The 17,295-nt window shown below is 52.1% G+C and overlaps 1 protein-coding gene across 1 annotated transcript; it reads right to left on the reverse strand.

Moving 5' to 3' along the window:
* Positions 1 to 10,578: 10,578 nt before the first annotated feature.
* LOC120358937 (probable serine/threonine-protein kinase kinX) lies at positions 10,579 to 12,933 on the reverse strand. Its single transcript, XM_039454823.1, has one exon. It carries the CDS (start codon positions 12,931 to 12,933, stop codon positions 10,579 to 10,581), a length of 2,355 nt encoding a protein of 784 aa, XP_039310757.1.
* Positions 12,934 to 17,295: the final 4,362 nt, after the last annotated feature.

A 17,295-nucleotide genomic window follows, 5' to 3' on the forward strand; every position in this document is an offset into this window, starting at 1 on the left:
CCATACGCCCGCGCAACCCTGATGGCCATTCTCCTCTGTCCTCTGTGCAGGAGCCTGCAGTTCTCTGCAGAGGCCATCAGGGCGTCGCACCACACGGGTGCACCATATAGTGCTATAGAGCGCACCACCCCCATGTAGAGGCGGCGAACCTTCTCGCAAGGGCCCCTCAGGTTGGGCATAATGCGGCTGAAATTTGAGACCGCATCGCCCAACCTGGAGGCCAGTCTCTCGAAGTGGGGTTGGAAACCCCATGTCGAGTCGAGGATCAGTCCCAAATATTTTATCTGGGACTTCACCTCGACTCGGGTTCCTTCCACTAACAGCGATTTGTATCGCGGCCCTTTCTCGCCACGCCCCCCGAACCAGATGGCCTCGGTTTTTTCGAGAGCCACTTTTAGGCCCAGGAGGCGTATGCGTCTCAGTACAAGACTGAGGCCTTCCCTGGCCGTGCGTCTCGCCTCGCCCCAGGTATCTCCGGAGATGACGACCAGGGTGTCGTCGGCGTAACACACCAACGACACCCCCGCAGGGAGGTGGTGATCGAGTGCACGATCGTATCCAACATCCCATAGGATCGGTCCTAGAACCGATCCCTGTGGCACCCCCCTGCTGACCATAAAGCGCATGGTGTCGCCATCCCGGTCCCGGCACGTGACCACCCAGTCGCTGAGGTAAGCCCCAACCAGTTCCTTCAGATACGGAGGGACGTTGAATCTCCTGAGTCCCTCCCTAATCTTACCCCAGGGCAGGGTGTTGAAGGCATTGGCTATGTCCTCCAGGCATTGGTCTTCGCTTCGCAATGGCCGCCTGGAGAGATTTCCTAGCCGCTCTGTATGTTTCGTACAGAGCGGCCGCCGTCTTTCGATCCGGGTTCCGTTTTCGACGGCGGCGCCTGGCGTAACAGCGACGCGCGGAGTTGCAGCTCTCGCGAAGAGCCGCGATCTCCGGCGTCCACCAGTGCACCGCCTTTTTCCCCTCCCGAAGGGACGACCGGCGGCGAGGCATGGCCGCGTCGCATATCTGTGACAGAGCCTCCCCGAACCAGGCCGCCTCGGCCTCCACGCCGCCCTGCCCCTTTGCTGGGGGCTCCTCCCATGACTTGGCGATGGCAGCCGCATGCGCCGATTCAGTACTCAGCAGCTTTAGGGCCCATCTGGAAGGAGCCCTCGCATCTCTCGCGGGATGGTCGGGTCCAGGTCTTCCTGGTGCCAGAGAGGAAACCTCCATCACCACATATCGGTGGTCCGAGAGAGTCTCCTCGTCCGAGACCGTCCATCCGCTTATCTCCCGGAAAGCCTCTGCCGAACCGAGGGTCACGTCCACTATCGAGCTCCCGCGCGCTACTACGCAGGTGGGCTGATCAACCGGGGGTCGACAATGTGGAAGTTCAACGCAACAAGCCAGTCCCCCAGCATCTCGCCCCTCGTGTCCGAGACCGGGGAACCCCAGTCTGCAGACTTTGTATTGAAGTCGTCCGCGACCACGACCCAGTTTACAGCTGGGCGCAGCCGACGGACGACCCCCCCGATCTCGTCCAGCTTGGATTCGTAGTCCTCGAGCGAGATGTTGGGGGACACGTAGACCACCACTAAGGCCCGACCACCCCAGAGGCAGGCGACGTAGCCTTCGCCTCTCTCGCCGGGGACCAGAGAGGCCCCGGCACCGTTGCCCCCCGACACGATAGCGACCAGCCCCGCCGTGTCTCCCCTCCACCTGGCATCTGTGGGGGGGACGGCGTAAGGCTCAGCCACTATCGCCAACTCTATGTTCCACTCCGCCATGGTCTGGACCAGGAAGTCCTGTGCCCTGGCGGAGTGGTTTATGTTGGCCTGAAGGAGACGATGATTATTATCCATTAACGGGCCGTGTCCATCGCCTCCTCCAGGCTACTTCCCACCGCAGTTATTGGGCACGTTTCAGGCTGTGTCTCCGCCTCTGCCTCCATTGGAGCTTGATTGTTTACAGGGCCCTGAGGAGGGACCCCACTCTTGTTCCTAGTGGGGTTTGGGTCTTTGGGGGGTGATGTCCCATTCTGGCCTTGCGCCCCATCCCTCCTAGCAGAAGGTGGGGAGCACGCCGGCCCACCAAAACGGTGATCCGCCGGCCTGCCCAACTCCTTACAGAGTGGGCAGCACGCCGCCTCCTTGCAGCCGCTGGCAAGGTGACCGGTCTGGCCACATCTGTAGCACAGGTCGCTGCGGTCAATCCCCGACTTGCACGCGGCCACCGTGTGGCCAGATTGCCAGCACCTGAAGCATTGGGCGGGCCTGGCTCTAAGTGCCTCGACTTTAGCCATGACCCACCCAATTTGGACTTTGCCGGCCTCGGCTAGCTTACGGGCAGCCGCAGCCGGGCAGCGGACCCAGACGGAGCCAAGTCCTCCCCGCTGCCGCCTGATACTGCCCATCTGGACTTCCCAGGCGGCGCAGCCTCCCACGCGCGCCAAATCCTCGGCCACTCCCTGGCCACTGGTGACGTCGTCCAGCTCCGTCACGCGAAGCTCGGCAGCTTTAACCGGTCGCATTACTTTGACTTCGTCGCTGCTGAGCTCCGCCCGGAGCCTGGTCGCAAAGTCATCCGGATTCCTGTGGCTGTCCTGGCAGCGAAAAGGGGTACCTCGTAGATGATGGCCCCGGTGATGGCCCTTCTCGGGAGGAGTGACGCGATGTCCAGGCTCCTCAGGTCAATTTTATCCCTGATCCTGGACAAGGCTGCCGACACTGTCACCTTCTCCTCATCCACGGCCGTGAGCATGACCGCAGCTTGCTTGGGTACTTTGACTTTGACCCTCTTGTTTGTTTTTGTCTTTGTTGTGGGGGCCTTGGCGTTTGGAGTGACCCGCGCCTTGGTCGGTTCCCTGACCACAACCGTCGGCTTTTTAGTGGTCTCCTGATTGGCCTTGGCTGCCTTTTTCTTAGCCTTTCGGCCAACGACTGCCGTCCACTCCTCCGTAACCGGTGCGGCCGGAGGAGCCTGAGGTGCCTTCGTAAGGAGACTTGTCGTCTCTGCTACCCTCGGAGTGGCAGTGGGAGCCATGTTGTGCTCCCGACTGCTTTTCTCACTTGGGGTTACCTCTCTTTTCGCTGCCTCCTTGTTTTGGGGCTTTGCTCCCAGCGGGGGACTCAGCGGTTGCTCGGGGAGCAGTCTCCCCTGCAGGGCGCCGAGCTGTGCGTCGAGCATGGCTCCAGGATTCTGCGAACGAGCATATCCTGGGGTGAGGCTGAGCTTCCCGCTTCCTGCGACATTTTGGGTGCAACCGGTGCCGGTTGAGGGGTCGGCACGCTTGGCCGGGAGGAGAGCATCTCAACCTCGTCCTCGTACGAACTGAGGACCCTGGGCCTCGCCCTCCGACTAGTCTCCTTCGGGGGGAGAGAGGCTCCGCTCGTGGACGGTGTTGGGTAGTCGTTATCCTCGGCGTGGCGTTTTGACGCGGCAAATTGCCGTTTCAACTCCGATAACTCGTTTCTGAGGAGGTCCATCTCCTTTCTCAGCTTTAAGTTCGCAACTTGTAATCTGCGGACCTCCTCATTGGTTGAGCGCTCGCTCATCTCCCTGAAGGTATTTTCCGCCAGCGTTGCTATCTCGCGCAACGCTTTCTGAGTAGTTCCCCTCAGCCCCTTCCTGTAGTTTGAGATCTCTCTCAAGCGAGCCGTCCCATTGTCAACTTGGCGACGCAACTCTTGAACGGTTAGGTCTTCCAACCTGACACTGGCTTCCCCTTTGCTGGCTTCCAGACCCATGAGGGCTTTGGCCGCTGGAGTGCTTTTGTCGGCGTTCCAGTTCTTGCTCATTACCGCCTCGGCCCTCGCATATGCGCCCTCTCGGTCTTCCGCCGAGATGATCCTACGTGCCTTGCTGTCCTTATCGCCGTCCAAGGAAGACCCTTTCTTGGCCCTCCTTTTCCGGCTTCCTGTGGTGGCAGTCGTGGCGGTACTGGTTGCCGTGGCTGTCGTTGCCACGCTTGTGTCGGTGTCATCACCGTCGTCGTCCGCGGAGTAATGTGCAGGAAGGTCGGGTAAGGCCACCACGCACTCCCTGGTCCTCCCCGCAGATGTCATGAGCGGCAGAGAGGCTCCGCCATCCTTTCTCGGGAGTGGTGGAAATTCCCGTAGCGTGTATGGAATTGTCACTCTGACGGAGCTTACGACCTTCACTTTTTCCTTTCCGGACTTTGGTCCAGGCTTCTTAAAGGGGTCCTCCTCACCGCTTTGGATCGGGTTGAAGTATTTCAACCCGACCGCCGCGGTGTAAGGGCCCCTTACGTGGGGGGTGTCCTCCCTGCCCTCCGCTGGTGCTACGTTAGCGTAGCTCGTGGGCGCTGGGTGATTTGCCACGCCCATACCTGCCTCTGCGCGAGTGCTACTCGCGCCGATCCCTCCCTGATCAGTGTTGTTAATGTTTTCGTTGTCCATTGTGGATTTGATCCCACTCCCCGTGACGGCTGGACCGACCGGCGTATCTCCCACTCCCCCCACTAGGTGGAAAGGAGTGCCCCGGGTACTCCCGGAGGGTCGGCTTATGGCACCGTCTCCCGGAATGTTACATCCGGAGTACTGGTCTCCCGCCCCTTACACACCCGCACGGAGGAGCCATCAAGGACTCGCCCCGCACGGGTTTTCGGGGGTCCCCGCCACCGACAGCGGGGGCACCGTCACGGGTGGCGTCACCCGGGGGGCGCCACGGACAGGTCGGGCAACGGAGGCGACGCCCCCTCCGCCCCCAACCGCCGTGGCGACCAGCACGTCTGCCGTGAGGTACACGGCCCTCGCGACAGACATACCACCGCCCAGTGTCCCGCTTTGGAAGGGGCGCCGTCGCGGAGACACCGGGCACTTGCGTCTCGCCCCGAGCCCTGTCTCGGAAACTTCCGAGCGGCCTCGGGGCCGGTCCAACCCGCAACCCCGGAGAGAATTTCCCACGAGGACCGCGCTGGACCGCCCTCCGCCGCTCCGACCCTGCCCCGGAATAATTCCGGGCGGCCCGTAGACGGCCCAGCCCGCTGGGTCCGGAAATACCGGGGTCCCAGCGGCCCGTCCACTCTGCCCGGGAGAGGCTGGACGCTCCGCTCCGAGACGAATTTCCTCGCGAGAGCGCTAGCCTTTTCATACTACACACGCCCCCGGCCCCGCCTCGGAAACGTCCGAGCGGCCCAGGGGCCGTCCCGACCCGATGCACCGGGGAGAGTTTCCCGCGATACACGCGCCGGGACGTCCCACGCCGCCCCGTCCCTGCCCCGGAAAGAGTCCGGGTGGTCAGGAGACGGCCCAGCCCGACGGGTTCGGCGATACCGAGGTCCCGCCGGCCCGTCCCACTCCGCGGGGTGCCGACTCCCCCCATGCCAGGAGACGAGCCGCAAAGCGGCACCATTCCCCGACACGGAGGTCGCCGGCCCCTCTTCTCGCGACCGGCTCCCCGCGCGATGAGCCTAGGGCCCTGCGTTCGCCCTCGCGCTGAAGGCGAACGCCCACGCTACCGACCAATTACCGACGTTGACGTCCACGACGCGGCGACCGGCACCGCTGTTACACGGCACCGGATCCCGCGCCGCGAAGGCCACCCTTGGATTTTTTATAGAGGTTTACTTCTCGCGGCCCAGGCGGTGAGGCCCAGGCCCCCGGTCCATCCCGTGCGTGGGGGATGGACCGGGGGCCTGGGCCTCACCGCTTGGGCCGCGAGAAGTAAACCTCTATAAAAAATCCAAGGGATTTCAGCACGTGATGGTATTCAGCTCGATCGCCAGGGTCGCTGAAGTCTCTGAGTCTACGGCCTACGAGAGGCCGCAGACTCCCTAGCGAGCTCGGGAAACCGCAGGAACGCCGCTTCTTGTATCCGGAGTCGGTCCGCAGCCTCGGGAGGCCACGGATCGACACCGGACCCCTACGGGCCACCCCTGATGTTATGGCAGCAGACTGCCAACCAACTGACTAGTTGGCGTCCGCGACGCAGAGACCAGCACCGCTGTTACACGGCCCAGGACTCCGCGCCGCGGACGCCACCCTCGGATTTTTTATAGAAGCCTCCTCGCAGCGACTCGCCACGTGGCCAGCTTGACCGCACCTGTAGCACAGGTGGCTCCTCTCCACGGGCGAGTCACAGTTCCCTATTGTGTGACCCGCCCTCAGGCAGCGGTAACACTGGGCGGGCCTGGGTCTCAGGGCCTCGACCCTGGCCATGACCCAGCCCACCTGCACCCTTCCCGCCTGCGCCAGTTTTGACGCCGCGGCCGCTGGGCAACGGACCCAAACTGAGCCCAGCCCGTTGCGCGGCCGCCTTATCGTCCCAACCTGGGCATCCTGGGCAGCGCACCCCCCGACCCTCGCCATCGCCTCCGCGACGTCCTGAGCGACTGTTACGTCGTCCAGTCCGGAGAGACGAAGTTCGGCGGTCTTTACAGGCCTAGATACCTAGACCTCCTCCGGGTTGAGTATCTCCCGGAGTCGGGTCTCCAGCCTGACCGCCCCCTCCTGGCTCTGTTCACCGGGGACCTCGTACATGATGGCCCCGGTGAGGCCGCAGCGAGGCGATGCCCATACTGCGAAGGTCGATCTCGTTGCGGACCTTCGCCAGGGCATCCGCCACGCTGGTCTTCTCTTTGTCCACCGCAGTCAGGACGACAGCCGCACGTTTAGGTACATTAACCTTTACTTTCTTAGCTTTTGCGGGTTCCTTGGTCTTCTGCCCCCCATTAGTGGGCCGGGCTGCCGCCGAGCCAGCTTTCTTAAGGGAACCCGACGGGACAGGGCCGGCGGCGGGTCCAGCTCCTTTAGCGTTCTTCTTTTTGGCCTTCCCACCACCTCCGTCCAAGCCTCCTGAGAGGTAGGCGGAGCGGAGGAGGAGGCGGTCACGTCTGCCGCCCGTGCAGCGATCTGTGGGCCCGCGACAGGGTTGGGGACCGTCTTCGGCCCCCGGCCCTTGCCAGAGGGTCTGGCCATCTCCTTGGTTTTGGCTGTCCTCCCGGAAGATCCCGGGGGGGTTACCAAAGGCACCGGCGCAGGGCTCCGGCCCTTGGCCACTGCTCCGTTCCTTTCCTTCTCAAAGGCCAGAGGGGGTCTATACGACTTTTCTGGCAAGAGTCTGTCGCGGATCCCCTCCAGTTTGGCCTCCATCATGACGCCGACTTTCAAAAGTATAGCGTCTAAGAGTTTTTGGTTCTCCCCGCCCAAGAGGGCAGGTTCCCCAGAGATCTCAGTCCCGCCCGAAGATGACGCCGCTGGGGCCCCGTTCGGGACCGGCGACGGATGCCGCGCAGGGGGAGATGGCTCAGGCCCCGGGACCAGGACCGGGTCCTCATCGGAGGAAACGGTCCACTTTTTCCTGGTGGAGGAGCCGGGCGCCTCAGAGGGAGACCTCATGTTCGCCGGTTCTTCCGATTCCCTACAGGCAAGAGCGCCCGCGAGCTGCCTCTTGATATCCGAGGTCTTTTTTCAGGGAGTCGTAATCCCGTCGCAGGCGCTCATTTGCCTCCTGGAGCCTCTTCACCTCCTCGCTTTGTGTTCTAGACCCCAGCACCTTAACCGCCCGTTCCGCGAGTGTCGCGATCTCCCTGAGGGTCTTCTGGGATGTACCCTTCAGGTCCTTTTTGTACTCCGCCACCTCGCGGAGGCGGGCCATACTCTTTGTGACCTCTGTTTCAAGGACCCTACCGGGAGCTTGGTGAGGTCAACCGCTTGCACACCTGAGCATGCGGGTCTCCCCAGTAGTGCTTTTGTCACAGGGGTGCTCCTCTGCTCGTGCCATTTTCTGATGACCTCCGCCTGTTGCTGGACGTAGACGTCCTCACGGGCCTCCGCGGAAATGATGCATCTCGTCTTCCTTACCTTGACGGATCCGGAAGACGGGGTTTCTTTTGTACGTTTACGACTGGCTGTGGTCGATGTCGTCGCACAGCTGGCGTACGTTTCAGTGGACTCCTCCTCTCCTGAGTCGTACTCCATCGCAGGATCCGGAGTGACCTCAATCAACTCCGACACCCGACCCTCCAAACCCGGCAGGGCGTTGGCCCCCGGGGGAGGCGGGAAGACCACCTCAATGTGTGTATGAGCCACCATCACATTACTGACGACTCTGGGAACATTAAAGCTCCCAGGGTCGCCAGCCTGCACAGGGCTGAAAAGCTCCGGTTCATCTCCGGAACTCGGGCCCCTCACAGCGGGAGCGCTGTCCCTCCCCTCAGCAGGAGCTACGTTTATGTAGCTGCTGCAGCCTCCCGTGCCAGCGGTAAATCCGCCCTTTGTTTTGTTTTTATTAGGATTTGAGTTCATACTTGGTTTTGATCCCACTCCCCGTGACGGCTGGACCGACCGGCGTATCTCCCACCCCGCCAAAACATGACTGGTATGGGTGCCCCGGGTACTCCCGGGGGGCTGTGACCGGACGAACGAATGCTAATTTCCGAATTTTCACTTTACAGGTTATTTCACCTACCTTTAAGATGAATCCTGCGTGAATTTCACGGTCGCCAGGTAATTTGACCCTCTAATTACCAAGGTGTAGTATGTAATTGTAGTTTCCCTCTGTTTCAGGAATCCTCGTACGTGATTGGTCAGGCTCGTCCTTCCTGTCAACGGTCGTCGTGGGATTGATTACGCCGCTGCGTAATGTTTGTCGGTACACAGGTAAGTTTATTATTTCGTTTTCGTGCACTGAGTTTAATGTTTATGCACTTTTTGTTTCAGGTAGTGACATGTGGATGGGATTTATCGATGTCGGTTGCGCAAATCACTTATGCCGAGTTACATAAAGTAATATTTATTGCACACACATGATAATAAAGAAAATAAAAGTACAATTAGTCTCTAGTCACTATCACTACTGTCCTTAATGAATTACTTAATTGTTCGCGTCGCGCGCGAGATGATGCAATGTTGCATCATGCCACGTATGCCCGGTGGCATAGGTGTGTCTCTGAGCTCGGTCTGTAACCGACTGACTGTCAATATGGCGACGCTTGGCTTCTCTCGTCGAGGCCCCTATTTCGGACGCCGCCATGTATCACTCCGCCAAGATGGCGGTACTACCACAAGTGAGCGCGGGAAAGCGCATTTGAACTTGTGGTATTTTTAACAAGCTATGATTAAATGACATTTTGTTGTAATTAATAATACAAATATTGAAATAATAAGTAAAATAAATTGTTTTGCTAATAATATATGTGTATCGAATATCGATGTTGTGGTTTATTATTAGACTTATAATTAGGTTGGTTATAAAATTAGAATAAGCTTGAGCATTCTATAAAATAGCGCAGAGTCAAATGAAATAAAAATTAAAAATTAATAATAATACAAAATAAGGCACGTAATAAGAATATGTTTAGAATGCTCTATATTATTGCTCGTATGGCGCATTACGATGTTTAGTTTTTTAACTCCTCCGCCGCCTGCTCCTGTGCTTCTGTGGGAGGTTCAATATTCGTGGTGTCACGGGTGTCGGTAACTGCAGTGGTGACCATCCTGTCGGTTTCCTTACTTTGGCTGTCAATCGCCTCGCAGTCCGCTGGTGTGGCCATGCTCCGGTCCACGTCTGGTCCGGTGTTTACCTTGGTCACGTCCGGTGAATCTTTCGCAGTTCCGGCGTCCATTCTAGGTTCCGGAAGTGCTCCAGTTGTGGGCTCGTCCACGTATGGGATCCTTTGTAACGCAACCACGGGATAATTTTCCCGCGGTTGCAATTTTCCCGCCAAATTTGCATGCGAGCTTGCTTGCATGCAGATTTCTGGTTGTTGCGGTGTCGTGTAGGTGTCATTATTGTGTATTATTACTTGACTTATGATTGTTGGTGTGGCTTTTTTCTTTTCAAACCTTCCTTGTTGGTTTCTCTTTCGGTTTTTGGCTATTTTCGATTTTGCTTCGGATTTGACTATTTTGGTCCTCCTTTTCCCGGTTGGCGTGTCTTCTGTGACTGCTGTATTCTCGCTTGACGTAGAACTATTTTGTCGTTGTCTTTTCTTGTTTCTTGGTGATTGTTGTGGTGACATTGAATATGTTTGTACATGAGTGCGTACGTTTGTCAAGAATGTTGTATGCTGTGTCGAGATTGAGGACCTAGGTGAGTTGATGAGTTGTTTAGGTGAAGTTTTCGCTTCTGGCTGTTTTTCTTTGTCCGTTGTATAATATTTACCTAGACCGTATACTTTTGTAGCGGTGTGTTTTTTTAGTTTGTATTCTATAATACATTCTTGTGGCCTAGTATTTTTGTCCTTTCTTATATCGGTGACGTTGATTACCACACTTATTTTGTAATGTGGTTGGTTGTCGTCATCACTTATTACGAAGTTGTCGATGAACGTGGTTTTTTCGTCATCGTCATCGTAGTAGTTTTGGAACATTTTATTATGCTGTTCCTGTAACTTTTCCTTTTGTTTTCGTATTTCTTCTGTAATTCCCTCGTCGAACTCGACTGGTGACGTGCGACTCAGGAACTCTGTTCCTGCACTTATTCTTTGACGTTTTGCTGTGAATATCCTTTTCCAGGCTTTACGTCTTTCGGCCTCTTGAATAATTTTGTTTTCTCGCTCCGTCAATACGTCGTACCACTTTTGCTCGTACGGCAGGTGAGGTTCCATTGTGGTATTTTCTTTTATGATATGGGCTTATCAGTGGGCTTACTTAGTTCACTTGAGGTGCTCATGTTTCCTCGTGTTTCAGTCAGCTGATTGTGGTTGCGTTCGCGCGTTTTGGCGTCTAGGCGCGTTCCACAAATGTTCATATCTTGTCCTAGTAACTTTTTATGGCTACTATCGCATGAAACAATATGATCGTGCGACTTAACGTGTTGGTTCGCATTTTTAGCGAATATAATTGATTCCTTTGATGAATCGTTGCTAATCTGCGTAAGAGATTCAGTTTTAAGTTGATTTAATGTACTGGGTTTGTTCTTTCGTGGGCCGATTTGCGTTTTAGCTTTATTAATTAAGTTCTGCAATTGGTCTTGCAGGTTTTGAATATTATTATTTATTGATTGTACTTGTTCCTGTACTGTTGTGGAACTTGGTTCGTTTCTCGTAAGAAATTCGTTTTGTGGTGCGTTCACGCGTAACTGGTTTACACGTAATGCAGTTTTTGCGTGGTTTTGTTCGCTTTTCGCTATGTTTATTTCATTTAATGTGTCTACCTCACTTTTCTCTAGTGTGTAGGTCTTATTTAACACTGTTTCGTGTTTTTGTCTGTTTTCATTGACTAACCTTACTTTTCCTTTTTGTTTCAGATTAGATGGGTCTTCCTCGGTGGAAATTGGTTCCATGGTCCTTATTGCGGTTTCCATGTGATCTTCATCATCTTCTGTGGTAAGTATGTTGGTTTTTGTTATGTTCTCGTTTTCTGACTTTATTGTCGGGTCAGTAACGTTAATTACTTTTAAGATTTGGACTTCTTCTTCGACCTGGAGTAATAATTCGATGGCATTTGTGGGAATTGTTACCATCTTTCGTTTTTTGAGATTTTTCGTGGTTGTCTCATTATTTGTGGTATGTTTATCCACTTTTGTGTTTAATTTCAATGTTTCGACCTCTTCTCGTGGTCTCTTATTGTTTTTGTTGATATATGTGCCGTTTATCGCAATTTTCCTGCGAATTGGCATTATAGTGCATTCCGGAAGTTTAAATTGTTCCGTAGGTTCTTCCTTGATGGTAATGGTGCACAAGCGATATTCGCTTTCTAGTGTGGCGTGCGTATTTCCGCCCCTAGTTGAATATCTTGTTGCCTTTATTCTGGCTTGAACACGGTCGTCCTGGTAGGTCTCCTCGTGTTGATTCGGCAAATTTGCCATTAATTGTGTCAATTGTTGACTCTGTGTCGCTATACTGCGGCTCTGTGGTTGAATCGTCGTGATTCTATCTTCTCGATCACTATCTTGTGGCTCTTCGACAATGTAATCGTCTTCTTGTTGCCATTGTGGTATTTCATCTAAGAATAGTCCTCCACTGGGATCGTATTCCGTGAAATGTTCTTCTTGAGAAGAATTCTTGAATTCGTCAGGGTATTGTTGATCTTCCTGCGAATATTCTTCGATTGGCTCATGTTCGCTGATGATTTCGGAATCATCCAGTGTTTGGCTTGTGGTTGTATCCACAATTTCATTACCCTCTTCGAGGTATTGTTCCGCCTCTATGGATTCGTAATCTTGTTCATACTCTGCGGTATTGGATGGTTCGTAGTTTGAACCTTGTTCGTCAGCTTCCGGTTCGGAGTAATATTCTTCCTCCTCTGGAATATATTGTTCGTCATCCTCGTCGGAATCATATTCGTTATCTTGATCCTCTGGTAGATATTCATCCGGATCGTATTCGTTTTCTTCTAATTGGTCGTCTTGTGGTAATTCTTCATCAAGACTCTCATATCTCTCATTGTAATCTTGTGAACCGTCTTCTGCATCTAGGTACTCGCTCGTTTGTGGTGAGTCCTGCTCGGGTTGGTCAATTTGTTCGTCTAGGATCTCCTGTCGTGGTTTCATGTGCAGCTCGCGATCAGGTCTTAGTAGACGGGTGTTGTAAGCTCCCCTCACGTTTCCGTTGAGGTCTCCAATCAAGTATGCATTTCGTCTCAACACATCGAGAACTTGGAAAGGTCCGTCGTACAGTAAATGAATTTTTGCGACTTTTCTCTTTCTCGCGTCTGAGCGTGGCCTTGTTTTGATCCAAACTATGTCTCCTGGTTGATAGACGTTAGCGGTTTGAAATTTGTCCGCTTGTTTCTTTCTCTTCTGCGCGTTTCTCTCTAGGTTCACACGCGCCTCGACAATTTTGTCGTCTTGTGAGATTTCTTCATATATTCGTGGTAGAATTTCTCTTGGCAGCTCCAGATGATCGTCGACGCCAAAATGTAATTCATTTGGTGTGAATCCAGTGCTGGAGTGTACTGTTGCATTTATAACGCGTTCCGCGCGTTGTACGATATTTGCCCATAAGGTGTGTTCATGCGATGCGTAGGTACGCATTATTCGTCCTAGCTCACGCATGACTCTTTCTACTGGGTTGGACTGAGGGTTGTATGGCGTAGTCTTTTTTATTGCGCAGTTGTATTCTTCCGCAAACTGTTGCCATCTTCTGGACAAAAATTGTCCATCGTTGTCCGTAAGAATTTCTTCTGGCACTCCGATGTTTGGAAAGTAGTCATTCTCCAATTTATCGATGATTGTGGCCAGTTTTTTTATCCTTTAGTGGATATATCTTCACTAGTTTGGAGAATTTGTCCATAATCACGAGTACGTGCTCGTATTCTCCTTTCGATTGTGGCCATGGTCCGCATAGGTCCAATGATATGTCTTTGCCTGGTTTGTCCGGCAACTCGTAGTATTCCATTCCTAAGGTTGGTCGGGTGTAAAACTTGGTTGCGTGGCACACCTTGCATGATGCTACCACATCTCTAGCGTATTTCTCGAATTTCTTTCCGATGAAATACTTTTTCATGAATCCGATTAACTTATCGGTACCAAAATGAGCTAATAATTTGTGTGCTCGCTTCATCATCTTCCAGTTTTTTTCTTCCGGTAAGACGATTTTGTCAGAGTTTCCGTCCATGTGTCGAACGATGTTGTCTCTTTCAAGGAACATGTGTGGATCCGTTTGTGGTGCGTTCATCAAATCTGGGTGCGCTTCTTGTGCTTCCCGTATGATTTTTACCCAATCGTCGGTCCTGGTTCCATCTCTTGCATTTTCAATCAAACCGATGTACTTGTCGTCTTTCATGAGTATGCGTCTTTCGTCTGCGCTTCTGGACAAAGTATCGGCGAATGAGTTATCTTTTCCTGGAATATGGATCACATCTAAGTCAAACTCTTGTAGAAAGCTGAACCATCTGGCAATCCTTGTGTTGTTTTGCACACAAGTGCTCAAGAACTGCAGGGCTCGGTGGTCAGTGTGTACTCGCACTTGTCTTCCTAGTAAGAGAGTGTGCCATTTCTTCAGGGCCCAAACTAGAGCTAAACATTCTAGTTCGGTGATTGTGTAATTTACTTCGGCTCCATGCAACGCACGGCTTGCGTATGCAATGGTAAACTTTTCTCTGCCGTCCTTGTATTGGTAGAGTCGGGCTCCCAATCCAGTTCTCGCTGCGTCGACATATATGCCGAATTTGTAGCCTGGACGGGTTAAATAAAGATTTGGCGCTTCCTCGAAGGCTAATTTTATCTCCTCGAATGACTTTTGTTGCTCATCGTTCCATGCGAACTTCTTCCCTTTTCTTAGAAGCTCCTCCAATGGCTGCGTCATTCTGGCTAGATTCTTGATAAATCTGCGGTCCCAGTTTACAAGACCGAGAAAGACTTGGACGTCTCTCTTATTCTTTGGTCTTTGACAGTTTCTGATGGCCAGTTTCGTATCGGCGTTTATTTCCGCTTCAATCTCGTTGAAAGTGTGGCCTAGGAATTTGATTTCCCTCTGTATGAACTCGCATTTGTCCTTGTTCAATCGAAAACCTACTTCCTTCAGCTTTCCAAGGACGTAATCTATGTGTTTGATATGCTCTTCCAATGTTTTGGAGGCAATCAAAATGTCGTCGAGATAGACGATTAAGAAGTCGTTTGCATTTGTGCCTAAGGCTTTGCTCATAGCCCTGGTGAAAGAAGCTCCGGCTGTTTTAATTCCAAATGGCATACGTCGAAAGACGTATGTTTGGCCATTAAACATGAATCCGGTGTACTTCTGCGACTGCTCCTCCAATGGGATTTGCCAAAAGGCATTACTGATGTCGAGTGAGGTATAGTATCCGTTTGGTCCAAATCTGCGGAAAACCTCCTCTATTGTAGGTGGCTGCGCGTAATCTTCGCACATTCTTTTGTTTATTTCTCTTGCGTCGAGACAAAGTCGAATGTCTCCGCTCTTCTTGATAACAACCACAAGTGGGTTTACATATTGAGTGGCTGCTTTTTTAACTATCCCTTGCTCCTCTAAGTCGTCGATATAGCTTGCGACTTTCTCAAAATGTTTATCGGGAATGGGATATAACCTTTTCTTGTAAGGTGCGTTAGATTTAACCACAATTTTGTGCTTGTAGTGGTTGACCAATCCTATGCCGTCTTGGAAAATCTCGGCATTTTTATGGATTATTTCACGTAAGGCTTCGTCAGCTTCTTCCATCGTTATTGTAGCGATGGTTTGTTGTTCGTTGTCGGCTTCCGCTTCGAAATTCACCGTGACTCTATCATCGCATAGCACGTTGGTGTGATATTTTACAAGGAAGTCTATTCCAAGTACCACTCTGTATGCCATTTGTTCAACGATGTAGAACTCGTACTGAAACTTCTTGTCGTTAAATTCGAATTCGATTCTTGCTTTATTTGACACTGCTGCGCCTCTTCCTGCGAAAGCTCCTTTTAAGAAGAACTTCCTCACTGGCAATGCATCAATTATGTCATTGGTGGTGACCAAAGCATCATACAGCTCCTTTGTTATGGCTGAGATCTGTGCTCCGGTGTCCACTAGCGCTTTCACTGTGAACGCTTTGAATTTTATGGTAATAAGTGGCACGTTAACCTTTGTTATTTTCTGGTTTTGCGCCTCGGTGAAGGTTTCCTCCACGTCTTTAATCATATCCTCTATCCTAAGGATATTCAATGCATCCTCGACTGTGTTTATGGTTCGATTGGCCTTTAACACTCGTCGTTCGGCTGGTTTTTCGTGGGAATTAACTTTATCCGCGCGAATCGTTTGAATTTGTGGGTTGGATTGCACTGGAACTCTTCTCGTGGCAATTTTTTCGTCACTGGGTCGTTCCTTTTCCAAATCCTTCGAAAAGATCACTTTGCATTGATCTAATACAGCTTGACTCGGTGTTTTCTTCATCACTTCCACTTCTCCGTCTTCTAGAGTTACTGGAATTGGCTTTGTTCCGGTCGTTTTACGCTGCTTATCCTTTTTAGCCCTTAGAATCCTCCTTTCTATGGTCGACTCTTGTTTTCGGACTCTTGCACTGTTAGCACAATGTTCGTTTGTGGTTCCTTTTATTTGATTTTCATTAATATAATCCGCTTTCGGAACTCTTTTCTTTGCGGTATTTGTTAAGGTATTGGTAGCCCCTAAATGTTTATTTTCTTTATTGTATTCCGTTTTCGAGGCTCTTTTCTTTGCGGTATTATGATTTTGTTCCACATTTTGTGGTTCGTTATCCCATTTGTCCATGAAATAAGTGCTTTTTTCAATGGATTGTTTGTTGTGGGAACTTGCATAGTCCTTTTGTAACTGACTCATGCGTTTTTTGTACGTTTTAAAATGTTCTTCGGAATGGGATGGCGTTCGGTTTCCCGCCAATTCGTCCTCTCGGTGTACGGTCGGATGTTGTGGCTGAGCGGTCTCCGAACTCGTCAACTCGCTCGCGTTTGACTCATCATCGAAGTTTTCTTGACGAACGGTCGGTTTCCTCCCTCTCGAATAGTTATGGTCCATCAAATGTGGTTTAGGTTCGTCACCGTGTTGGTGAATCATGTGAATGCCACCCAATTGTTGTTCGGTTGGCATTATTCTAGTTTTTGGCCTTGAGTTTCGCTTTCCCCTTTGTTTGTTTCGTGGGTACGACGAATTGAACTCTGGCAATATGCTGTTCATGGATCTATCCGGAAATTTTTCGGATTTGTCCAGAAATAAAACGGTATCTGCGCTGTCATCTATGTTGACTGCTCTGCTTGGTTGGCTGGATACTGGCACTGCTTTGCTCGTGTCGTCGCGTATTACTGTAGCCATTCTTCTGTGTTTGTGGTGACTGCTGCTGCTGCTGCTGCTGCTGCTGTTGTCCCACATTCTTGTGTTGATTCTGCTTCTGGTAGCGGTTGTCGATCTTCGCGACGTTTCTTCGCTGCGTAGCCTCGTCATCGCCGTTTGTAACCTCGGTGATTACGACTCTTCCATTCTGGTATTCTCGCGATCGCGTTTGCAATGAGTTGTTGTTATTAAATCTCGCTCGCGGTTCGCTCGCTCGATTGGACTCATTGTTCCACGATTTTTCTGACGCGGTAATAGCCAATGGTTTTCGCGATTGAAATGCGGCTTGTTGACCGTAAGGTCTGTTGGATTGCGGCTTATTTGCGTTAATATTCCGTTTTGGAATGGTTCCGGCTTTATTTACATTTTTGTTTGCGTTATAGCCACTTTTTTGTGGTTCGCTTTCGCTTTTACGCCCTTTGCGCGTCGCTTCTATGGAATCTAGTAGTCTAACTAAATCCTGCAACGTCTGAACGTTCGTGGGTCTAATTTCCCTAGCTACATCTATAGGAAAATGGTCTCCTAAGATACCTATTATATCGTCGTCTAATAACGGTGGGTTTAACAATCGTGCCTTCAATGCTGTCTGCATTGCGTATTCGGCC

The sequence above is a fragment of the Solenopsis invicta genome, chromosome 11 (genome assembly GCF_016802725.1).
Source record: "Solenopsis invicta isolate M01_SB chromosome 11, UNIL_Sinv_3.0, whole genome shotgun sequence".
Lineage (NCBI taxonomy): Eukaryota > Metazoa > Arthropoda > Insecta > Hymenoptera > Formicidae > Solenopsis > Solenopsis invicta.